The sequence below is a fragment of the Branchiostoma lanceolatum genome, chromosome 5 (genome assembly GCF_035083965.1).
Source record: "Branchiostoma lanceolatum isolate klBraLanc5 chromosome 5, klBraLanc5.hap2, whole genome shotgun sequence".
Lineage (NCBI taxonomy): Eukaryota > Metazoa > Chordata > Leptocardii > Amphioxiformes > Branchiostomatidae > Branchiostoma > Branchiostoma lanceolatum.
The window spans coordinates 6,250,755-6,267,390 of record NC_089726.1 but is presented as its reverse complement, the minus strand read 5'-3'; the positions used below and the strand labels follow the sequence as shown (position 1 = coordinate 6,267,390).

The 16,636-nt window shown below is 42.2% G+C and overlaps 1 protein-coding gene across 1 annotated transcript; it reads left to right on the top strand.

Annotated features, from left to right (window-relative positions):
• Positions 1 to 665: 665 nt before the first annotated feature.
• Positions 666 to 16,566, top strand: LOC136434640 (uncharacterized). The gene is made up of 16 exons (XM_066427568.1): positions 666 to 910; positions 5,385 to 5,502; positions 6,196 to 6,321; positions 6,566 to 6,705; positions 6,902 to 7,019; positions 7,650 to 7,682; positions 8,326 to 8,555; positions 8,889 to 8,946; positions 9,496 to 9,656; positions 10,275 to 10,364; positions 10,912 to 11,110; positions 11,264 to 11,320; positions 11,859 to 11,986; positions 12,552 to 12,720; positions 13,427 to 13,627; positions 14,413 to 16,566. Exons 1-16 carry the CDS (start codon positions 806 to 808, stop codon positions 15,306 to 15,308), a joined length of 2,829 nt encoding a protein of 942 aa, XP_066283665.1. The 5' UTR covers positions 666 to 805; the 3' UTR covers positions 15,309 to 16,566.
• The last annotated feature ends 70 nt before the right edge of the window (positions 16,567 to 16,636 follow it).

The following is a 16,636-nucleotide window of genomic DNA, read 5'->3' as shown; positions in this document are numbered from 1 at the left end:
GTCCGTCTGTTTTTCTGCCTGTCTGTCTGTCTGTCTGTCCGTCTGTCTGTCTGTGAAACAAAATCCTTTTCTCCCTCTATCTATCTCTATATATTCATCTATCTATCTCTATCTACCCCCCTCTCCCCCTCTCTTTTAGAATACATTTTTATACATCTTATGGTTATCGTTATCACCATGTCTGTCTGTGAAACAAAATCTCTCTCTCTCTCTCTCTCTCTCTCTCTCTCTCACTCCCCTCAAACTACAAGTAACCAATGAGTTAAACATTTCCCTGTGTGCAATTTCCATAATTGTAAGTGCACCGACAGAAAGCCATGATTAAGAGCCAAGCCATATGTTCTCCCTGTGCCCTTTAACCTAAGAAACAAAAACAAACAAAAAACACTTCAACAAATATAATGATACATGAAGGTGTTTGACCAATACATAACCTCCTTAATTATCACGTTAATTGGGCAAAGAACTAAAGGAAAGACATTAAATTGAAACAACAATTGAGAACATCGTGGTAACAATATCCACGTGAAGCGATCGTGTTTAGCCTGAGGACCACCGATTCACCTATTGGCCCTCTCTACACCTATAATTATCAAGAATGACAGCCGAACAATAGACACGCACCACTCCCGTAAAATTTCGCTCATACGCAGTTCACTCACCAGATTTTGCATGCACTGTAGTGCGGGTCTTCCTACATTACATGTAGAAGACTCAAACTGCCTAGATCTTACCAAGACTATGACCATGGAGAGTTTGCGGACTGTGTAGAGTCGTAGGTGTAAGATCTGATCACCCAATCGCGATGGCCGCACGGTATTTTGTATTGACGTTGCTGACGACAGTCCTGGCGGTGGCCGTACTAACAGCGGAGGCGTCAACAATGTGCAACAGACGATGTTCCAAACAGGTAAGATACCCCTTGCATTCACAAATGTTTTGTCTTCTTCTTGCCATATAGGTCATTTGATTTAAAGAAAAGTGTCTCTTCTGTATACGGTTGGAATTCACGTGTAATGTACCATCGTAGCTGATCATGTTACACACACCCTTTCCACTCGGGGCTGTGACTGTGCTGCTGTATTTGACACATAACTCAACAAATGTGATAGATATACGACGAATTTTTATACCTTATGTGTGTCTTGCCATTTAGATCATAGTCTAAAACATTGCATCATATTCCAATCATGAAATCAAAGGCTACACAATTCCAACTCTGGTCGCCGTACGGTCGCTCAGCGATCGCTGTCTAGTGGACCAGGGATCTTATGACACTACGTACAACGTAAACGGCACACAAGTATTAAACCGTCGCCTAAACTGTTAGTCGTATTTGAAACTTTGTGAACTGTCTTTGAAACAACAAACGCTTAAAAGGTTGAAACTTTGACACGAGTTTACCAGGCCAATTAGTACGTAGAGGATTTTTTTCTGGGTCATTTCCTTGTCGGGATAGTTTGATCAGATAATCATCATTTTTTACCGCGTATGGCGTTTTCAGACCATAGGGTTGTTCGGCTTATGACAGATCCTCAAAAATGACTACTACGTTCTGGTATTTCGAAAACTGTTCTGATATTATTTGAACTTTCCATAGATGCCTCGGGCAGGGCTCGAATATTTGGGCAGGCTCTCCCACCCTTTTGCCCCAAGGCATTAGCGTCTATCACAAAAAATGTCACTTGAACGTACAGTTTGCCCTTCTTGTAAGAAATCTTCAAAATGACTAATACGTCGAAAATTATCATACATTTATTCAGACTTTCCATTGATGCCTCTGACCCGAGTATTTGGGCTGACCCTCCCACCCCTATGCCCTAGGGCAAGCGTCTGTGCTTACAACCGATGTCACTCGAACGTACACTTTGCCCTTCTTATAACAGATCTTCATAATGACTTATAGATACGTCGAAAACAACCAGGCATTTATTCGAACTTTCTATTGATGTCTCGGACAGGACCAGAGTATTTGGGCTGGCCCTCCCACCCCTTTGCCCCAGGACAGGCGCTAATCCATACAAAAATGCAACCCGAGCGTAACACGATATTTGAAAAGACATGGGGTGAAGGCAACAATATCAAACAGATCACACTTATCCTTATCGGATCCTTCTAGAATAAAGAGCTTGGCTACAGAAAAAGTATTGAGTGTTCTTCTATGGCGCATGTCTAAATGCATCGCCACCATGTTGAAGCGAACCGGTTTAGCCACCATCAAATGACATGACCTGCGGACATGTTGTTAAAAGGAGTCGTCCATTACCCTGGCACGGCACCGTAGGGCCATGTTAATTTGGTTTTATGGATGCTATCCACGCGCGAATATCAAATTTCGTCCGTTAAAAAGTTTTCGGCCATACTGTAAATGGTACAAAGCAGCTGTAGAATAAGAAAATATATGCAGTAAATTGCAAAAAAAAAATACATTTCATAAAACGGATACTAATGTTGTAGAATGCCAAAGTCGACATGAAAGAACAAAAATGAAGAATCTGTTATTCGGTGTACCATACTCTGCGTGTTTTGTTTGCTCACCCTTCCTGACGACGTAGATTTCATAATGAAGACAACTTTTTTTGACAAATTTTCATGTCATTCGCACGCTCGCATGAGTTTTTGGGGTCCCCAGAGTATGTCATCCTGGCCTAAGTCAACATGGCCCAAAGTCACACTTGTGCGTATATACAAGCACACATGAGTTGCGTATTAACATGTTTTTGGTTGAGGTTAAGTTTGCAGCCGAAGAAGTAATTTCTTTGGTATGATAACTAGACTGCTAAACGGTGGGTCAAAGTAGAATACAACTTCCTCCCCGCAAAATTTACTTAAACAAAAAAAATGTTACTGCGGAACTCATGCGCACTTGAATATACGCACACGTGTGACAGGGCCCTAAGTAGCCTACCATACTCATCGTTCAGAATTCATATGTTTCATTAAGATAAATCTTAAAATTACAACGTACCGATAACTACACGACTTGAAAGACTCGTGATTTTGATTCTCTCGTGCTTGTTCCGTCCGCATATGACCAATTTAGGACCCTGTCACACTTGTGCGTATATTCAAGTTTTTTGTTAAAGTAAATTTTGCAGGGAGGAAGTTGTTTTCTACTTTGACCCACATTTGAACAGTCTAGTTATCATACCAAAGAAATTACTTCTTGGGCTGCAAACTTAACCTCAACCAAAAACATGTTGATACGCAACTCATGCGGGCATGTATATACGCACAAGTCTGACGGGGGCTTTAAGGCACAATAGGTCTGACATTTTGCTGTGACTGTGACAAGAAGGGTTTATTATGCGTCCAACCTACGGAGAGCACGGGCGAGGAAATCAATGCTCAAATAATGCATTACTGACAGCTGAACGACATTATAGTAGCGACTTCATTGCGCTATTTTGTCGGTAGTTGATGATGGTACAAATTGCTCTGATTTCTGTTGCTACGACAAGGGCTTATAGTCCAATATTCAGTATATACTTTGGCACTCGTATTCTCCAGGAAGAGGTTTTGATTGGGGGGTAATGTTAACAATCCCGGCCACTACTAACCCCCCGATCGAAACCTCTGCTTGGAGAATATGCACTCGCACGTCACATACCTGTGATCTTAATGCGAATTGGAGAGACACAATGACTGTGGAAGCCTTCGTAGTAATAGGACAGGACATCCGGCTCGTTTCTGCGTAAAACGCCAGACGATCTAATCCAAGGAATGGAATGTGTGAAGTGGCCAATATTTCATCCAACAATTAATCTTTACAGTTGATTAACGCGTTGCTTTAGCGTTTTACCAGTCGTCTGCGACCAAGTGGAATAATAGCTACGTCACTGTTCATTTTGAATCAGTGACCCCCCCCCCCCCTGACCTCTAAATATTCAAGATGGCGGACCATTGCCACTGGCAATGATGATTGGAACAATGCACACGTTGTAATGATGGGTGCGTCGTGCATGGCACAACTTTATCCCCCGAGCTATAGCTCTATCTAAATCCGTAACTTTATTACGGACTCGTGATACTCAGATTTAGCTCTGGATTCAACCTTAATCCGGGAGACATTTTTGAGACACATCTGTTTCCTTGTTGGTGACCGGGTGGTTCGAAAACGATGTGAATGGATACAGAATGTGCTACTTGGAATGTGTTGCCGGAAGGTTCGTGTGACTCACTCTAATGTCAGTAGTCAGGCTAGGGGTTAAAGGCAACTCCTATGCAATGCTCTGATAGTGTTGTGACACATGTTGATTGATAAGATAGAGTAAATCATCAACTGACTTGATCATCCAATGACGCTCCCGAAGAAAGTATTTCATTTACCTTTCATTTACATCGTGTAGTCAATTGTTGTACTATCCAAGCAGAAGTTTGGCTCCGGTTTCTTTTTTGTTTGCTCTGCTTGGGGAGTAAATTGTGGAACCTTGGTGGCTGCACCCCCCCCCCCCCCCCAGGGGGGCTAATGATTCAATCGTAGCCGGGAATGTTACAAACTTGACCTCTCCAGGCCCATAGAAATATCAACAACGATACATTATATATTGAAGAGCTGCCTGTAGAACTTAACTTTATGATCTGCTTCACAAAGTCGAACTAATTTATTGGATAGTCACTTTACAAATTCTATATACATATTTGTGAAACCTTTGTATTTCTACTTGTCATTTGATATACATTTGCGCTTTACATATAATTTAGTTGAGCAGACTCTTTATCACATTTGTCTAGTTCTTGACACACTTTCTTCTAGTAAAACAAATGAGTTAGAGGGGGGCTATCGTATTGCTTTACTAATAAGAAAAGATTACTAGAAGAAGTTTAGCTCTTTCTTCTAACGTTAGTAGTAAATGATTTACATGGGTGCTATCTCATTATTTCACTAGTATACGTATTAAAGAGAAGAATTTTAACTCTTTCTTCTAGTAACAAAGTGTGTTAGAGGGGGTCCTATCTCATTATTTCACTAAAAAGAAAATTACTAGAAGAATTTTAGATCTTTCTTTAGATTTTTCTTTTAGTACATGTAAGAAAATTAGTTAAAGGGGTACTATCTCATAGATTCACTAGTACGACAATAATAAATCTCTTTCCAATAAACTGGTGAAATGATTTGATACCTTTGTGACAATGGTTATCACGTGTAAAAGTAGTTATCATGGTTTTCAACTGAAATTTTGTTTAAAATAGAGCTATACCTGGTTGAGCAGTGTCTAAAGCATGGTGTCGTAATTTCTCTCATTGCATATCCGCAACAACATTTGGAATTAAGAATGTTTTTAGACATTTCATAATTTCAACTTTAATTTCTTTAACCAATCTATTAGTTACATATTTCTTGGGATAGAGATGACTTCTAACGTGTGACATTGTTTGGGCAGGTTGACAGCTTGTCTTGTTTACGACGCTGCAAGAGGGGAACGGTGCAGCACAGGGCGAGGCACGGGCGAACCGGTCCTAGTCCCGCGGCGTTCAATTATCCCCTCCAAGAAATACCAGGTAAGGTTTATCTTATCATTAACCAAGTATGAAGTGTATCGTTTTAACGCTGTTTGTTGGTGTTTGAGGAGTATAACTCTAGACGCTTTCTTTTAATGGACACTATGAAATTTGGCGGCTTTCCTTGATATTGCAGTAGAGCATGAAACATGGAGGTATAGTTTTTGGCGTGTGTGTGTGTGTGTGTGTGTGTGTGTGTGTGTGTGTGTGTGTGTGTGTGTGTATGTGTGTGTGTGTGTGTGTGTGTGTGTGTGTGTGTATGTGTGTGTGTGTGTGTGTGTGTGTGTGTGTGTGTGTGTGTGTGTGTGTGTAGGTCATTAGAAGAGGAAAACAAAGTCAATTTTGGGCCCCCTGGTATGTGGCCTTGATACTGCAGCAGAGCTTTTTTTATCCTTTGTCCTGGACGTGCCATGGTCTTGAATGTTTAGTGGCAGATAGCTTGTGATGTAAGGAAAAAGTGGTGTATACAGACCCACAATGTAGCATTCACTGGCTTACTGCACGTAACGCTTTTCTCCATGGTCTGTCACCTTTGCAACAAACCTGGAACCACAGCAGTCCAATGAATTCCTGTAATATATCTGTTGTACGAAATTTCATGTCAAGTAAAGTAATCTTCCTATGTAGTTATCCTCGCCTTCTTAGCAGCTTTTTTGATATGCATTGACCAAGTCCCTTTTGTTCTAATGCCAGAGTGCCCTCTCGTGCCCATTAAAGACGCCTCCATAACATCTGTGCCGCACCTGGAAGTCAGTGATCCGGACGCCTCAATAGAAGAGAAAGACCGAGTCATCATAAAGTGGAGGCCACCAGAAACAGGTAGGCTGGCGTGTTTCCTTGTGCAATGATACAGTAGATGTGTTTTTTTGTTCATCTATTAATATAATAGTACTGAAATGTATGAAACAAACAATAAGCAGAAGAAGCGAAAAAGCCCTAAAAGGCTTATGCTAAGACTTCCTCCATTAACATACAAGAAAAGAGTGTCTATTTTGAACAGTGAACATTGCAATATATACTGATGTACAAAGACTGACTTGTCCAATGTCCCTTTGATGTCTAGGTTACGAGCGTGTGACAGGCTTTGAAATAAAAATCACGTCGACAGCAGGGGTGGAGGAATGCAAAGGGAAAGCAAAGTCTGACTCGTGTCGGCAGCTTGTTCTCAACAGAACCCTGCAGGCAGAAGACGTCCTGAGCATGGTGAGCTGAAAGTTCTGGGCAGGAGCTGATGTAGCTCTTCTCAATTGAGTTCGTTTAGCGTTTGTGGCTGTGCTGTGTTGTGTTTCATTTTACTGTGTATAATATGTTGCGCTGGATAGTGCCTTACATGTGTTGTGTTGTTGTGATGTGTTATGTTGTGTTACGTTGATGATTATGTTTCCTTCCCTTACCTTAGAACTATTTCGAGTACATAACCGACCTGCCGAGAGGTCAGACATACCGGGTACAAGCGAGACCTCTTCCTGGACAGGACACGGACGTCAGCACGGTAACAACCGTAGAATATGAAGCAAGTAAGTACAATATAGTACATAAAGGATTTGCACAACGTTGATAGGATACGTAACGCTACTTCTATTAAATCTGCAGGGAAACACATATCCGGGATTTTTTTTTAAACGGGTAATTTAGGGATATATGCTAGATGCAAATGCAAATGCAAATGCAAAGTTGACAGACTAACGTATTCAGAACACTGTCTGATCTGAAAAGCTTCGTTAACGCCGCATTCGAAGACGACGACGTCAAAGACGTTCCGCCCCAGAATGGAACAGACTGATCTCGTCATCATGGGGGGATCTGAACTACGGTGTTGGTTTGCTGGAATAAGCGGTTTTTGCGACGTAGCCGTGTGAGGAGTATTCTCCTCGCGGAAAACACGACGGGCGGTCCTTTAAGATAGCAATATTTTTGTATCGACAGGACTAGAGAGAAAATATAACATGTATAGCATAAGTGACATATTATTGGTACCAGAATCAATCAACTTTATCGGATTTAGGTGAAGTAGCGTTACCGATGACAAGGTAAACATCATAGCTATGTTTTTGTTAGTGTCAATTATCGTCATTTCTCAGAATGTAACTATGCCTGTTTGTATTCACACGATCACATGTACATCTCAAGTGTTTATTTTACTTCAGGGGAATGCGAAGCTTGGGAGGCGCGACGAAATCGTAAGTCAATTTTGATTAGGAACCAGTTAACGTTCCGTAGCAGACGAATTGACAGAACTGGCGCTCATAGCTGGTAACATTCGGTGCCTATCTATGACCACGACAAAACAGTTATTTGTTTAATGAGAAATAACTGTTCTCCAAGACTCCAACTCAAAACAAAATTCACTCACAGGAATTTTCGACCGAATCATCAGCTATCTGACCTACGTTTTGTAGACACGTGATTTCGCACGTGTGACGTCAAGACTAGGTCAAAGTTCGTCTGAAGTCGGTACCGCTGGAAGTCAGTAACAACAGTTAATTGTTGACCCTTTTTATCAATGTATCTAAAAGAATCTATAATCATGGAAAAACGACAGAAATAAAAAGAACTACATGTAAATTGTTAACATTGTAAACCTCATTAACATATCTATTCAGAGTTTTGGTATAAAACCTGGTTTTCCAGTCCTATCCTTAGTCACTGACGAAAGACAGCGGATGCTGTCTGAAACGTCTGACTGTTTCAAAATTTTATCCCGTTGCGTGAGTAACGTTTTTTGGCTTATATTGTTTACAGCCTGTAAAGAGGAATCGTTTAAAAGACCTCCCGTTATGTTTAAAGGTTGATTACTAACGTTCTTGTATACAATACCTGCAGGGTGGAAGCCATATCCCGTTGAGATCGTGCAAATAGTTGGTCGGAACGTCACGGTCAGAATCCCCCTGGCTCCCGGTGATTTGAAGATCTACGACTACAAACTCCACCTGATATGTAGACCAGAGAAACAACAGGAAGATATCAGTTGCACAGTGAAGCCTTACAATGGGACTGAGGCTACATGTAACAAGACTTTAATCCATATACCACCGGGGTCGTGTGATATTAAGGTAAGGCCATGTCTTTTTTTTTACCCCATTGATTATACAAATGAAATGACATCAACACGCGCATCATTTTTTTGGTCAAACTATTTTTTTCGCACGCTCGCATAAGTTTTTGGGACCCCAGAGAATGTCATCCATATGATCAAACCAACACGGCCTAAGCTGTACATGGCATCAACTATAACGAAATAGGTGACACAACATGACAATCATGAATCACTGGGAAACACTGGGACATGAAAAGTTTCTAGAAGAACATCTCGTGTTTCTGGTTAAAACCCATTAGTCTATTACCGCAACTTTTCGTAACAATGTATATCTGATTTGATCTACCAGGTTTCACCTCACCTACCCGATCCGATTGAGAGCAGCAGCACGAGTTTTAATGTGACAGGTCAGCCATTAGCAATCGTTATTTAATAATATTCGTAGCCCTAGTGCACATTATTTCATCATTATGTGTTGTATTCTTCTAGAGTTGGGACATATCTAAAGTTTTACCTACCATACAACTTGTCAAACATACATTCTATCAGGTCCTTTCATATTAAAAACATGTTTCATTTTCAATCGATTTCTTTAAGGTGATGTACTCTTCTTTATTATCTAGTTACCAATAGAATTATGTTAAACTAAAACAACATCTAACAATATGCCAAAAGATAATTCTCAGCAACGTTAGGATGGGGCTACACATCTGGTATTTGTAATACATGTACAGTCAAAACTGCCCAAGACGACCACTCAGCGTACCACTAAAATCTGGTCTATGTGGACAGGTGGTCACTGTAGACAAGACTCTCAATGCTTGTGTCTATGGGAGAAATTTTCTACGGGATCATCAAGACGTGGTCACATTGGCCTGGTGATCCTTACACAGAAATGTCATTTGTCACTTGTACAAGTTTGACTGTGGTGGAATTATGCACTTTTGTGTCATTAGACTGGACTCCAGACAATCTCACGGCCTACTATGACGGCGAGGAAGTGTCGGCAACATTCCGTGCTGCTCCGTCTGAGTACAACTTTCCGGAGTACCGGATGTGTTTGATGAACACCAGCACCTCCGACAGAGGAGCCTCCAAACCAATCACGTGCGACCCCGTGAGTAAAATAAGTCAAGGACTGTCTTTTCAATCCTACCAGCTATATCTTCACCGTCCCCCTTTACCTGCCATGCTTATCGTTTATGCCTAAGATAGATGGGGAAAAGTCGCTAGGGGGCCCAAAGGTACACAACGTACTTCCTACGTCATGAGCTATCTACCACACAAAAATCATGACCGTAGCTCTTGCAGAAAATTTGACCTCAAACTATGAAGCTGCGCTACAGTACCTTGGGAACCCACTAGGAGGCCTATTATCGAACTTGACCTTCCTTTCTGAAAACCCTTCCCATCCACTAAATATCATGCACAGCCACGAATAGCTTCTCTAGTTATGTTGTCCACATACAAACACACATACATACATACACAGTCCGCTGCAGTACCGACAGAAAATGCCATGTAAACCATTTTCGAACTTGACCTTTGTTTTCTCAACCGCTACTCACCTACCAATTATCATGAAGATCCATCGACAACTAAGCTGTTACGTTGACCTATAAATACAGACCCAAACCACAGTCGCTCCCCCTGGCAAAACTGACAACATAACCTTATTGGCGAAGGTAATGACGTGATAATATTAATACAATTTTCGACTCTCCCCACCAATTAGCTGTTCAACAAAGATGACGACACCGGCGTTGCCACAGCAGTGTTCAAGGACGTAAAACCGTTGCCGATCGGACATCTTTATGTAGTGAAGGTAATGGTACAGCTTTTGTCATCTTGGAGTTGAAATAATGGCTGCAAACAAGATAAATGTGTGTAAACGTCTAAAATGGGTTTGGATTTGATTGTGGATATGCCTTGCATAAAAAAGAGATTAAATTTTGTCCCCCTAGCAATGTTGCGATGTCTACAATGTCAAATGGGTACTTTGTAAGAAAATAACCGAAAGTGGAGTGCTGAACTGAAGTTGGGTTCTCAACAAGAAACCTGGGGTTCCAATTCCAGCCTAACCGTCAGTGTTCTGGTAGTTATTGTATAGACATATTATGAGGACATTAGAAAAACCACTATACTTATGAATAAGATGCAATATTTTTTTCTATTAGCAGCTCGCATTCACCAATTCGGAGAACAGAGCTGGCGTGGTAACGTTACACCATGAGGCGGTTTGCGATACAGATGCAGAGATTTGTGAAGCGATATTGCAAACAGGATTTGTGAAGCATTCTTGTAAACAATCTGCGATGTCCTGCTACTCACCGACAGAAAAAGTGTATATTCATTTTCTCTTTCACGCAAAGGTTGCAGCTCCGTACGAGGATAGTCAGTGGACCCAAGTGCCTGCTGTGCTTGTAACGCTACCGCGTTCAAATGCGACTACACGTACAGGACCCAACACAAAGATGCACCCCACACACATCGCCGTCGTGGTTTCCGTTGCGGCGGTCATCGGGCTAGCACTTCTCGGGACCCTGTACTACCTACGGAAGAAAAAGCGACGTAAGTTGCCTTGTCAATCAGAAACCCTTAAGTAACCCATACAAATGTAATGTGTCTAACGAAGTAGTTTGTAATCTGGAACTGTTGTATTTTTGTGTCATTGCTGACATGAGCACTTTTATTAACAACAATCATGACATAATTTTCTTACAGACTTGCCGGCGAGTTGGCCTCCAATCGTGCCGGGTACTGATCCTGTGTATCCTGAAAGTAAGTTCTCATTTACTGCGTAGAAACCACAAGAAATGTTGATAATATAACCGGACTTTTCGCAAAAACTGCTCGGCTTAAAAAAAACTTGTGACGTCCCAAACATTTGCGCTATTACAGTACTAATGGCTCATAGCATTTAAGCTGAAGATGTTAACGGAAGATCATGTTCCTTCATAGATATGCACATTGGGAATAAACTTCAACAATGATTGATGATTTCAATGTTGTTGTTGCTGTGTTTGGTTTATTACCTTCGCCAAGAAGGTTACATGTTAGGCAGCGTTGGTTTGTAGCTGAGTATGTGGTTGAACAGCATCAGCATCATCATCAGGTCGTGACAAGTTCACGGGCGTTCATGGCCCTTCTCCTCCATCCCTCCCTATCTTCCATTGCTCTGGGCAGGTCCTCCAATGCACAGTTTGCATAACTTGAACAGCATAACTTAGGAAAATTAGGATGTGGTTAGATCTTGACCTATCATTCTTAACGTAACCGGTTGAGTAAAATAATGGATGATGTTTTCCATCACCCACAGGACGGCCTATCGTGTTCCCGGTGTATTCATATGACTGCCCCGAACATTTCCTGGCGGTTGAACGCTATGCTACATTCCTGCAGCGGATGGGCTTTGATGTGGTGTTTGACATGTGGTGTACCAACCAGGTACTTAGTAGGTTACGCCACTGGAGCAGAATAAGGTCTAAGGTGCTGCAAAGAAATACAGTCTTTTTTGTTTACTTAGATATAATGATTTCATATTTCTGTAAAATAGTAGGCATGTACTGCCATACCAATGTAGACCAAAGCTTATGCCGTAACGACTATCGACAATGACCAAAAAAACATTTTATCATTACTCTTACCTATGGACTCATTTCTTACTTTGTCTAAACTGTATTCTGCATTTCATGACGTATAGTCCAACACTAAGAAACTAATTCTTTCGCCGTACCTGTACCCGATGTCATTTTCAGGACATCTGGATCTTACCCACAGTCCAAAGTGTGAACATTTAAGTGCGTTGTCGTCGCCAATTCCTATTTGAGACACTCATTGAAAGTGAAAACCACGAGTATTTCCCACACGAAATGATAAGTGTACCTGCCTACCTTTCCATTCAGCGGCATTCTGTGAGCATTCAAGAAAATCCTTAAGGCATTTTGCAGGATGCAGCTTGGACTTGAAAGCGTTGCTTTTGTTTGACCAAATTCCTAACATCCATCCACAGATCAGTTGTGTTGGGAAAGTGGACTGGGCCTGTGAGCAGCTGGACAAGGCCGATTACGTCATCATCATCTGTTCCCGGGGCGCGCGACACAAGATGGAGGATCAGAACAAACCGCCGCTACAGGAGGGTCTCCTGGGGGATATGTTTACGCCGTGGGTCAAGGAGATAGGTAGGAAAAAAACTGTTCACCTCACATAACCCCCTGTCACACCTTCAGGACCTTCCCACGACTTTGCCCATGACCACTCCACAACCAAGTTTGGCGCTGGGTTGGGAGTAGTCTTGAATCTATCGTACACTAACTAGCTCCAGATCGCTCCTCTGGTCGTGAATGTCACTTTCCCGAGTTTGATTTTTCAAAGTTTGAAGTCAGTAGGCGCAGGCGACTTTTAAAGACTAGTATGCGACCTCGCCGACCAATTCTCTACCACGGATGACGAGTAACTCCCAACCATACTCTTGAGAAGGTCGAGAGGACATTGTCGACTATATGTGACAGGGATTTAACTGCAAACCATGGTCTGGGAAAGGTTGAGAGGCCTTGGTCAGCTATGTGTGACTGACAGGGGCTCTATTTAGTCACATAGACCGTCGGGGTACCACTGAACAGTACACCAGCTTCCCGGTCTTCTGATCTTAACACTGCGTCTCTAATGATGGAATTCGTTGCCACCAAGTAAAGTTTGGTCTGAGATACTAGCATAATCCTTGATATCCTCATATTAGTCCTCTTGTCTCGATCATTGTTGTTTCTTCCCTAGGAAGGAGAGATACTGCACCAGTAACTCGAACTCGGTTCAGTGCCCAGAAGTGCTCGATTGGCCTAACACTGAGCAAATTCCTTTAAGAATTGATGTGTATCTTACATTCTTCAGGTTCACGCATCCACTCAGGAGACAGCGACTCCTTGAGGAAGTACGTGGTCGGCTACTTCAGCTACTCGTCGGCAGAAGACGTTCCCCGGACCCTGCGGACCGTCCAGCCGTACTACAAGCTGCTGAAGCACATGCCGGAACTGTTCTGTCACCTGCAGGGGCTGGAGAGGAGAAGTCCGGCGGGGACAGCCAGGGTCACAGGTCAGAAACAAGAGTTTTCATGTCAACTCTCATAATTCCATCCTGTGACCTAAGGCCGACTCATTAAACAAGATAGTGGCGTCGACGTGGCGTAACGGTTAGAGCATTGGACTGAGAACCAATAGGTCCCGGGTTCGATACTCACCATGCTAAGACGTTGTGCCCTTGGGAAAGGCACTTTACACGACCTTCCCTGGCGGTGGAGTGAAGCCCACCGAGCCACTTTGGCTAATCTGTCAAAAAGTGTGCCAAAAACACACTGCGGATTTGGTGCGCCAACTTCTGCACATTGACATCCACCTCCGTTTTCACGGAGGTAAGAGACATACACACTACTGATATCCAAATGTTCGAGACATTCTTCTGAGGCCTTTATAAGACATTTCCTTAATGTGGCAGTATTTGGGTATCAGAGTAGACACTGAATGACACCAATAGAAAGGGTAGACTCTTAGCTTTCTATTGATGTCTAACATATTGGGGGTATGTTGGAGGAAAGGAACCATAAACTAGTGAAATAAAAACAGTACCCCTTGTTTTTAGATGGTCTGAAAAAGCTGGCACTGCCACTGAGAAGCTGTTCTGGTGAGAAAACCTGGCAGCTTAAGGGTTAACACTGGCCTCTTCCATACTGAGGAATACGATGTTGATACTTATTTTTGAAAGATAAGATTCTTGATAACTGATCATATACCAAAGTAAATAACTGCAAGATTAAAGCTTAATATTCAGAATACATTAGATCCCTCGTCAATATTAAATTCCTCGTCGTTTTCGTTTCGCAGGCCTGGAAGACATTCAAAGGGAGACCATGGAGGGGCAGCAGTTGGTCCAGGCGATAGACACGATGCAGAAAATCTGCGACGGCAAGCCTGACTGGATGTTCAAGACAGACGATGGTTCAGCCCCTGATGTCGCCGATGTTAGACCGTCTGCTCTACAAGAAGAGATACCACTGTTGCCGACACCGTCAGAAAATAGTGTGGACATGGAAGAGGCCATAGCTTCTATCGGCGATGCGCAGGCGCACGATGACGAGACTGCACAGGCACAACAACCTCTCCTCAACAATCGGTTGGCAAGCTCAGTAGAGGGAAGACTGTCGACTCAAGAGGATGACTACCGCGTAGACGAATCTCCATCAGAAGACGTGTCGACAGTGGCGGGCGATATTGAACCGGTAGCACCGCCCTCGGGTACTCAAAAAGGAAGAGAGTATGACCCTGACAGCGGAATTTCTGCTACCAGTGGACCCAACGCGGACGAACCAAGAAGTTCATTGGTACAGGCACCACCACCATCGCAAGCCTTTGCACCGCAAGTCCCCGCTTCACAAGAACAGTACATTGAGTATGGGGCTACGGCACGGGACGGGACTTTTGCTAACGATCCCCGAGAAATGGACCATTTCAACAACTACACCCATCCAACTATGAATCCGAACTATGTTGGTGGCCATATCTATGAAAACCCAGTGTTCGTTCGCAGTCCGTCCTTTGACCAATACCCTTACTACGTTGGACAAGGTACTGGACATCAAGGTCAACCGGGCGGCTATCCCAGCAGGGAGGAGGGCCATGGCAGCGATGAGCAACTTGACAGCGGAATCTTCATGGCGTCGGAGATAGAAGAACAGATGAGGCAACACAATGAAAGGGTGTTGGCCAGTATGTCATCTTAAGAATACATGTAGTTCAATTAAAATCCTTCCCTTTCAGTGTATAGAGCAGTGCTCATCTCCGTTTCTATATATAGCCCTTGGGACAGACATGTACAGTTGTGCAAGCACGACAACAAGGGTACTGGTGTGTGTTTAAGTTTTGTAATCTTTCGACAATGAATACTAAGTTAAAGTTAACATGTAAAGTCCTCCCGCACCAGACAGTGCATAGAGCGGCGCCCATCTCCGTTTCGGCAGCCCTTGGTCCACACAACGTTGTGCAATCAGGTTGCTAAATGCTAAGTGCTAATCAGAAAAAGCATTACGTACCATTTTCATATGGATATCATCTAGATGGAGACTGATATCATCTAGATGGAGACTGAAGGAGACACGATAAACATGTGAACGGAAATATATACAGTACATAACATCAAACACTAGATCCAAAAGGCTGCCTGCTATTTTTGCTGTTGAAAAGAGAAGACGTGTTTCAGTTAAGGTAAAAGAATGCCGGCTCAAAACATCAAAACAACGGATGTTTGAGCCTCCCAAAAGAAGCTATCATATCAAAATCAAACATATCAAAAATATCCTGGTGGCCTTGTCATCTAGACTTGTTTACATTTTTATCAATGTTATGATCAATATTCGAAGCAAATTACCTTACCCAATTACTATTATAATCCCCTAGCCTTAACATGGCCACTCTAGTTTTGTACATAAGATATTTTACGCTAAGTTAGGTATTTGTGTCAAGGTAAATGGTCTGTTATATGCTGCTGAACGTACACAGTAACAATTATTATGTTTAAACGTGATGTTTATGTTATGGTGTAGTACATGTACGTATTATGTGCTTTGATGGAAGAAATGTTAACAAATTGTACGGGTGGAAAATAACAGATATTTAAAGTTGATGAGAACATACATTGTGAACGCTATAAATGCATTGTATATACATGGTGTAATTGAATAGATTAATATGTGATATCTACCCATATATCAACCGTCAATAATGGTTTAGTAGGAAAGATATCATTTTGCGACGATGACGTCATCGTATTGAGAATTTTCCTGTTTGTTTTTTAAAAGAGACAGTGTACTTTTTTCGTAATAAGGGGGAGAATATATGGACAGTGGGAAAAGTTACGTTTTGATATGTCGTCTCGGCTCTTGTGGAGCTCATTTGCTACCAGAAAATTTTGTAGTTTCTTTTGGAGTCTTGGTTTATCCCTTTGGAAGACTATAATACATCAAATAAACATTTCTGAGAAAATTGCTTGTCTCCAACTTATATGCTTGTTTTCATCAATCAACAGTTACTCGATGACGAGCAACTGGATTAA

Bases quoted from the DNA above. Each gene is read 5' to 3' on its own strand.
- LOC136434640 (XM_066427568.1), top strand. From the start codon at position 806: ATGGCCGCACGGTATTTTGTATTGACGTTGCTGACGACAGTCCTGGCG. The intron at 7,020-7,649 runs GTAAGTACAATA...ATTTTACTTCAG, and splicing joins AACCGTAGAATATGAAGCAA to GGGAATGCGAAGCTTGGGAG. The intron at 7,683-8,325 runs GTAAGTCAATTT...CAATACCTGCAG, and splicing joins TTGGGAGGCGCGACGAAATC to GGTGGAAGCCATATCCCGTT.